We start from the raw sequence: 8,551 nt of genomic DNA, 5'->3' as shown, positions 1-8,551 counted from the left end.
GCTGAGGTCAAACACCTTTAACACGTAATTTGCATGTATACCTTTGTAATTGGGAGTGAAGGTTAAAAGCTTGTTTTTATTGTATTCCTGACTTAAGGCCATACTTTTATTGTGAGCTTGGTACATGGGTATTATAAATGATAAAGATGGATGTAGCCAGCTTGGTGTTCTTTGGTTCACTGTTATTTATATCACCACAGCAGTCACCTCAAAGTGCTTTATATTGTACGGTAGAGAGCTTAAAATAATGCAGTTAAAACTCCAGCAATCAGGCAACCCCCTATGAGCAAGGAAGTGTTACTGATGTCACAGAGTGAGGACAGCTGATCGCAGGAAGTGTCTCTGCAGCCAGAGGAGTCACCTCCATTTGGCTGTTAGAAAAAATACACTTTTTAAAAATCTGTGCGAATTTCTTCATTATTATTATCCGTCATGTTTTGATGGTGTGTTTGTTGATACGAGTGTACAGGGCTAAACTGATTAGACAGTGCCTCACAGTGAAAATGATTAAAGACCAAAAGCATACTACAAAAGCAACCCAAGACTTTCTCAGGGCAAAGAAATTAGATATTTTTAAATGTTTTTGAAAATGTGGGACTGTGCAATATTTCTGTTAAACCCTTTGAATTAAAGATGAATGTTTGCACTTCAGTCTCACTGTGATGCGTTTGATGACCATTTAAATTCCATTGTGGTGGTGTACAGAGGCGAAATAACAACGAGTGAGTCATGTCCAAAACCCTATGTAGCTATATACATACTTATATAAAAAAAATTTAAAACTGTATGTATAACTTAACTCAGTATAAACGTCTTGCATTATTAAATAGTGTTAATCAGTATGGAAATATTTTTTTGAAATAAATTGATATCTGGTCGTTCATACTCCTGTTTGCTGTTAGATGTTGCAGTACCGCTGTTGACCGCTAGGTGAAACAAAACTGTCATCATTGCTCTTTTGGGCTTCAACTGTGTCGATAAAATCGGAGGATTGAGCCACGATAGGAAACTATGTGAACTATTCTAATACTCATATTTATCCAGCCGGGGTCTTTGACCGGCTCACTGTCTTCCCTTCCCCCGAAAGTCACGCCTCCAGTCCTCCAGTTCTGTGCTCCGCCTTTCTCCCTAGAAAACGTCCTCCTCCTCCTCCAGCCATAGAGGAAACTTCCGAGCGGACTTCGTAGCTTCCAACTGCGGGATTTGTACGTTAAAAGCCGCTGATGCTGTGAGGCAGAGCACCATGCGGACCTCCAGAAGTTAGCGGGGAGATGAGCGCAATTTCATTGACTGCGGTAAGAAAGTGATCCCCCATTTTTGTCCTCATCCTCCTCCTCTTCTTTTACCCGACATGGACATGGAAAGAATCACGGCCTGAGCCGCGGCGAAGTGGGCTAGCTTCGTGTAGGCAGACATTAGCATTTTTTCTTATCGCTAAAGTATAAAGTTGGTGAATTTAAAAATAACACCGGTACAGTTACGCTTACCCACCCCCCTCTCTTTTTTTAAAAAAGCGCAAACTGTTGACCGCAAACTGAAGTTTGGGTGATGACGTCACCACGGGACGAGGATCCCACTATATGTCTAAAAAAACAAAAACAAAATGGCTTTTCTCAGTCAAACCACGTCGAGGCAGAGATTTATTGCACGCACTAGTTTTTAAATTTGGAAACTGCTGTATCGTTGGGCGATGTTTTGGGATAGTTTGTGATGATGTGAGCCAGAGGGCATGAAAAAATTCTGATTTAATATAATTGTGAAGCTTAAAAATGTATTTAATTACGTACTTTTGTAGTGCCCACGTCTGAAAGCCCCATTCAAAATGTGATTGTGTGGACTGTATATAAAAGATGGAAGATGTCATTATTTTCAAAGGCCAGAAGGGGGCGACTTCTCTGGTTGCAAAAAGACTTCCAGTTGTATGATGGGTTATGGGAAAGTGAACCTTGTCTCCCCTGATGGAGTGTAGGCAAATGCTTTTTTAATGACATTAATTAAAAATGCCATCAATTAATTATTAATTAATGGCATTTGTTAAACTAAGCAAAGTTAAAAATGTGCTCATGCTACCTTTAGTGAGGTCACAGTACAAGAGGTGAGTGTTTGACACCAATACTGATGATAAAAAGACCTCTATCCAGATCTGGATCAACTCCAAAAGTTAATCACTTGTAAGCTGATTCAAGTCTTACCTGTGTTCAAAAATACTGTGTTACTACAGTGTGTATGACGTTAAATGTTGTAGTAGAGAAACACACACGCACAACAGTGATTAATTAAATTTAAAATTGTACTACTATTTCAGTTTGTTTAGATTCTTTGTCATATTTTATTCCCATAATTGTCACATGCTTTGACCACATTTAAAAAACAACTGTTAAAAAAATCAAATTTTTGTCAAAAATGTTTATATATAAAATAATAATAATAATAAATACTTGACAGAAAATCTGAGTTTGTGTTGTTGTTCAGTAGGGCTGCCATGATTAGTTGACTGGTCACGTTTACGTCGACTATCAAAATCGTCGACGACTAATAGTCGACACGTCGTTTGAAGCTTTGTAAGATCCCAAAAGACGCAGGAATAAGTAGTAGGATTTAAGAGTGTAATAACGGATTGAAACAGAAGATGGCAGCACTGCATGTAGAAGGATGCCAGCTGCCATTAAATCCCGAAGAAGAAGAAGCAGCGTTCAGTATCGTAGCTGTGTCCAAATTCAGGAACCGCATCCTCCTGACCGCATTTGTAGGCCGATTACGTTACAGCAACACGACGAAGACTGTCCAAATTCGAAGACTCCGACAAATGCGCCCTTCATTTCCCCAGATTTGAAGGATGGGTCGGGTGTATACTTCGTGGCCCAGCCTATCCCAGAATTCATAGCGCGGCCCTGCTCAGTTTCCAACAATGGTGGCAGCTAGTTAATTTTAATGTTACTCTTATTATTCTTTCTGGGTCACAAAATAAACGTTTAACATATTTTCAGGCAAGAATGTAGCTGTGTAAACCTCAAATATCTGCTCAGTTTATCAAGACACCACATACTTTCAAAAGTGCTCTGACGTTTTCTGAGACGTCTGTTACCCACTAGCTCGATAGCTAGCCGGGGGCAAGGCTCACTAGAGCCCGTGAGAACACCGGACTCCCGGAAAATTGTTTTCAAACCCACCGCCGTCTCTCGCTACTCACTTAGTCACTTAGATAACTTAAAAATGTTATTGTTTGGCTTTTTTCAGTACTTTATTTGTTCCTGAGTAAATCGGTTTGGCTGAGATTAAAGTTATAGTTTTTACACAGCTGAATAAACGTCAAGCAGACAACTGATTATCAGAAGTGTGAGATGGTCGAGAATATACTCCGGTGTCCTGTTATATTTTAGATAGCAAGGAGCAGACGGCAATCTGCAAATTTCATTAAAATTTAATAAACTATCATCTTGTCTTTATTTTTAGTTAGCACATACCTTAAACACTTAAAGCTGTAAGCTAATGATAGTTATATAAGAGCAGATGCTGCTGGTGCAATAAGCTGTACGTTTTACGTCCAGTGGATGATGATCTGATTAGTCGACTAATCGCAAAAATAATCGGTGACTAGTCGACTATCAAAATAATTGTTTGTGGCAGCCCTATTGTTCAGACAAAATACACATTTTTAAAGGTTTACCTGGATATTGGGATATTTGTAAAGTTAACATGTTTATAAATGAATTAATGAAATAATCAATAGCCATGTGTAGTTAGTTATTAATTCAAAATTCAGTTTAGGCTTTTAACAATTCTATATATATTTAAAAGTATATTCAAGGTAAAATTATTATTTTGCTATAATGATTTTTTTTTTTTAATGTGGATATTTTGTTCTGTGCTGTAAATACAAATACAAAAACAATCCATCTCTTTTCTCTTTTCCTCACATTTGGCTCAGTAAACTTTTCTAAAAATGCACAATTCTAACAAATTACATTTACAATTGAAGGAGATGCATTGTTAAAAAGACAAGTTTGTCTTCATAAAAGGTTCAATAATGTAAAATGCTTCCAAAAAACTAGGGTCTGTACTTGGAGGCTAAATTCTGTTTACCAACATTACTGATGATATCAATACGGCTAAAATTAGAGTGTGCAGTCTGTGTCTGCTGGTCCTTAAATGAATTCATTTCCTGTGAGTAATGTCTTTCCAGTTTTCTATTTTTAACTTTTGGTGGTGGGGAGACCGAGAAAGACACCACCTAAAACATAATGTGGAAAGTACTTGGACTTGGAGAAGTTGTATTATTAGTCAGTTATCTGTTAACCACACTTACGTCTTACTGAACTTTTTACAGTTTACAGGGTAAATGCACGTGCTTAAAAACATTTACAATATCTCAAATACAATTTTACAAGTAAGAGTAAAATCTATTACACTTTTTATGAATGGACCTCATGAAAAGTTCCATTAAATTTAAATTTACACTGCCTCTAAATTTAATATGGATCATTAATTTTGAATTGCTCAGTTTGTCATTTATAGTTTGACTAAAACAGTTTCAGGCTGTTTTGAATATTTCTAAAACGGTAAGAACAGGAATATAAGCTTATGTATAAATAAAGTTTTAGAAGCGAGCCATAGTTGGGATTTTTGAGTGTTCAGTCGTTTTTGTTATTTATGTGACCTTCTCGTCTTGAAGTTTTTATTTAAATAACAAAAGCAGAGGACAAATTCACCACTCCCACACTTTGGACAGGTGAAGGATGTGTGGAGCTGTCAGGTTAGATGCTACCAAACAAAACACGTTTAAAAATGTTCCTAAAGTCAACCACATACTTGTTTATTTGTTTTTGTTTTTTTTACCATACCCTTCATTTTAAAGTGACAACAGTTTGTTTGTGTGGTAAGTTCAGTATCAGTTAAAGTGGTATTAAAAACTTGTTTACACCTGTAGGCGCCGTGTTAATGCTCGTGTACGTTTGTGTGTCACAGGTAAACCACTAGAGCTTCTGCGTTCTCCTGCTTGTTCAAGTGGTGAGTTCATCTCCTCTTTGCTGTGTTGTGGTTGTACTTTGAGTCCCTGCAGAGGAAACTGTTTACAGTCAGTGTTGCATAATGTGCATCAAAGCAGACTGTGACTTGTGACTTGTGGCTTTTCTGTGCAAACAAGCAACACACAACAAGCGAATCATGTTTTGTTCCCTTAAAAATTCAAAACATTGCCACTGACTATGATGTAGGTGCAGCTCTACGTAATAAAAGTTCATTTTAGACCTAAATTAAGTAAATACTGGTGGTTGTATCTTTGCACAGACCAAAATAATTTAAGAAACTTTATCAGCGCACAGTGGGAACAGTGGTGCCCTAAAGGGGAATTTGGGTAGTATTCTTGAGATCAGTTTATTTCAAAGCTTTAGTAACTTTTTTTTAGACTGTTAATATAAATCTGCCATTAAAAAATCTTTATTTATTTATTTATTCAGTGCCCGTTGGTTCAGTCATGGCTCGCGGCTGCATCTGCTGTGTGAAGTACATGCTCTTCCTCTTTAACCTGCTCTTCTGGGTAATTTTTCCACACACACCGACTCGGCAGTAAGAGATTAAAGCAATTTATCGTCACCGAATCAGCAGGAAGTGTCTGAGTTTCCTGTGTGTTTCAGCTGGGAGGCTGTGGATTGCTGGGTGTCGGCGTATGGCTCTCGGTTTCTCAGGGCAGCTTCGCCACTCTCTCTCCCTCCTTCCCCTCGCTCTCCGCTGCCAACCTCATCATCACCCTCGGCACCTTAGTCATGGTGACGGGTTTCCTGGGCTGCCTGGGTGCCATCAAGGAGAACAAGTGCCTCCTGCTGAGTGTGAGTGTATTACCGTATTTAGTATAAATGAACTTTTGTTCATCTTATGTTGACACTTTTCTTCTTTTATTCAGTTCTTCATCGTTCTCCTGATCATCCTATTGGCTGAACTTATCCTCCTCATCCTGTTCTTTGTCTACACCGACAAGGTAAGACTGCAAAACGCTAGCAATCATGCTCACTCCCAGGCTGCAGATGAGTGTGCCTTCATATCCCATGATCCACCTCTCTGGTTCTGTGTGAACAGGTGAGTGAAAATGCCCGTCAGGACCTGAAAGAAGGGCTGGTGCTGTACAACACGGACAACAACGCCGGCCTGAGGGATGCTTGGAACACGATACAGGGAGAGGTGAGCAGATGCATTAAAGGCAACTCTTTAATCCAGCTGCTTGTTGAGTGAATGATGCACTGTCATTTCCTCCCTTCCTGCTTGTTTACTAGTGGAAGTGCTGCGGCGTGACGAACCACCGCGACTGGCACACGGCGTTCCATGATGACGTGGTTCCTGACCGCTGCTGCCAGCAGGTTTACCCGGACTGTGGACGCAACACCTCCAATGTGTTCTGGACACGGGTCGGTGAAGTTATCAATCTGCTGATTGTTTTATTCCTTCTGTTGTCAACAAGGCCCAATAAATTTAACCACTTAAGCCCCACGCCCCCGATACCGGGGGCAAAAAGGAGGAGATCACATTTAATCGGTTATAACACAGGGTCAGAAACATAAATCCCGACATGTGTGGTATCCACAGAAACCTCTGAATCTCAGTTAAAATCTCATATAAACCATTTCTACAACCACCAAACACAACGAAAACAAACCATGATTAAACAAGCAGTTACGTAAATGCACACAAGTCCGTTAAACAAACAAAACCGCACCAGAAATTCTTTAGACTTCATGTAACCGGCCAAAGAAAGGCTGAAGCTATCACCAATTCCAAACACCAAGTTTCACCACACTTTGACCAAAATTCACTGAATGAGCCGCAAAAGAAGACCACAAAAACACATAGCGGCGCAAATGCACCAAGACAGAAATTGACTTACTGTCCCGATTTTTGCCGGTAGCACGTGATTATCAGCAGTTACCACGCCTAACTAGCTGCATCAGAGCCACGTTCAACAACTTCCATTTTAGACCCACCTACAGACACGTGACTGGACAGAGGCCACATGCAGTAAATTTGGGCCCACGTGGGTTTTGCCCTTGCAACTTCTGATTGGTTGAAGTGACATGAACATGGCACAGTTACTGTGATCCTATTGGCTCAAACGATTAAAAAGAGGTCTCTGGTTTAAAGTGAGCTGCACAACCACGACTCATATAGTTAATGAGTTGGTGTTACAGTTCTTTTCCTGTTTTCCTGTTATTTCTTTACCTCGAACTTAATCCCAAACTGTTTTTGTTTTATTTGAATTTAAAGAAGCATTAGGTTGTGTTTGAATGTGTCAGAAACAACAACAGATGTTAGTAACCATGAACAAAAGGAGAAAAGAGTGAACTCAGTGTAAAACGTTTTTGTGACCAGATGTCTCCTGATGATCTGGTTTCCTTCGTCTTTTCAGGGCTGTTATGAGAAGGTTGAGGAGTGGCTGGACGACAACAAGCACCTTCTGGGGACTATTGCGATGTGTGTGTTGGTCATACAGGTGAGCAGCACTTTATTCACATCCAGACTTTAAATACTCACAGGGTCTGTGCAGTGAAGCAAGTTCAACATATCCAGGATGTAGTTTCCTTAACTTTCTCAGGGTTACAGATTCACAAAAAACTAAATGAAAATTCATTTAAGACATTTTACTGCCAATTAAGGCCATGTGCCTTTAAAGACTTTGTTAGGGACCCTTTCCCTAACAGCTGTGAGATACCACCCCAGGCTACCTGGAGGTTCTGTCTAAGGCTACTGGGGTTGGCAGGTTGCTGCTGAGTGTTAATATGGCACATTACAGCAAGTCTTCATGGGCTGTATTGACAAGAGTAAAACGAGGCAAAAGTTTAGGGCGGTTTCAGTATATTAACGCTCAAAGAACAACAGGAAATAAACTTCCCCTGGGGATCTATTTTCTTACTCATGAGAGGAAAAACAAAAACTTCAGACTGTCCCATAACCCTAGAGACCATCTTATTATCTTCCAGGAATTGTGATACAATTTTCCAGGGAACTGATCGGCCAAAAAGCCTTGATTTGATCATGTAGATCTCTTATCAGACTCCAGAAACGGTTTAGGGCTGGTTATGCTGGTTAAGAAGGGAACCACCTTCTAAAGTTAACTCGCTAAGCACTAAATCCTGCCTCATAACACAGCTCTTTATTAACTTTAGTGTTTTTCTGTTTCCAGCTGCTCGGCATGGCTTTCTCCATGACACTTTACCAGCAGATCCACCGGGCAGGGAAGAAGTACGAAGCCTGAGGGGATTAATGGAGGTGTTTCACACAGCTGAGCTTTGGGTACATAAAATATATCATCGTTAGAGTTTTTAAAAAGCCAGTTTTTATGTGTACCACTACAACCGTATATCTTTTTTCCATCTCTGCACCCATTTATTGTTGTGAATAGCATTTAAATTAGGGTTTTTTTTGTTTTTTTATAGTTAGCTTTTATAAAAATCACAATATATTGTGTTTTTTTAATGTAAAGTAATAACACGAGAAAAATCAGAACAGAAAAGACTGGGAATGAATTATCAAGTCGTTGAAAGCCACGCGTGTGAGAAAAATGCTT

General features: G+C 39.5%; 1 protein-coding gene across 1 annotated transcript; it reads left to right on the top strand.

Moving 5' to 3' along the window:
* Positions 1-938: 938 nt before the first annotated feature.
* On the top strand, positions 939-8,531 carry LOC146689455 (tetraspanin-9). The gene is made up of 9 exons (XM_085437697.1): positions 939-1,295; positions 4,966-5,007; positions 5,457-5,536; positions 5,634-5,825; positions 5,900-5,974; positions 6,073-6,174; positions 6,267-6,398; positions 7,394-7,477; positions 8,168-8,531. The coding sequence occupies exons 3-9, from the start codon at positions 5,474-5,476 to the stop codon at positions 8,237-8,239; spliced, it is 720 nt and encodes a 239-aa protein (XP_085293823.1). The 5' UTR covers positions 939-1,295; positions 4,966-5,007; positions 5,457-5,473; the 3' UTR covers positions 8,240-8,531.
* Positions 8,532-8,551: the final 20 nt, after the last annotated feature.

The sequence above is a fragment of the Copadichromis virginalis genome, linkage group LG17, assembly GCF_057382275.1.
Source record: "Copadichromis virginalis isolate Kocher_CV1m ecotype Utaka linkage group LG17, C_Virginalis_male_GT1.1, whole genome shotgun sequence".
Taxonomy (NCBI): Eukaryota; Metazoa; Chordata; class Actinopteri; order Cichliformes; family Cichlidae; genus Copadichromis; species Copadichromis virginalis.
This window is presented reverse-complemented; position numbering and strand designations above follow the sequence as displayed.

Bases quoted from the DNA above. Each gene is read 5' to 3' on its own strand.
- LOC146689455 (XM_085437697.1), top strand. From the start codon at position 5,474: ATGGCTCGCGGCTGCATCTGCTGTGTGAAGTACATGCTCTTCCTCTTT. The intron at 5,537-5,633 runs GTAATTTTTCCA...TGTGTGTTTCAG, and splicing joins TCTTTAACCTGCTCTTCTGG to CTGGGAGGCTGTGGATTGCT. The intron at 5,826-5,899 runs GTGAGTGTATTA...TCTTTTATTCAG, and splicing joins ACAAGTGCCTCCTGCTGAGT to TTCTTCATCGTTCTCCTGAT.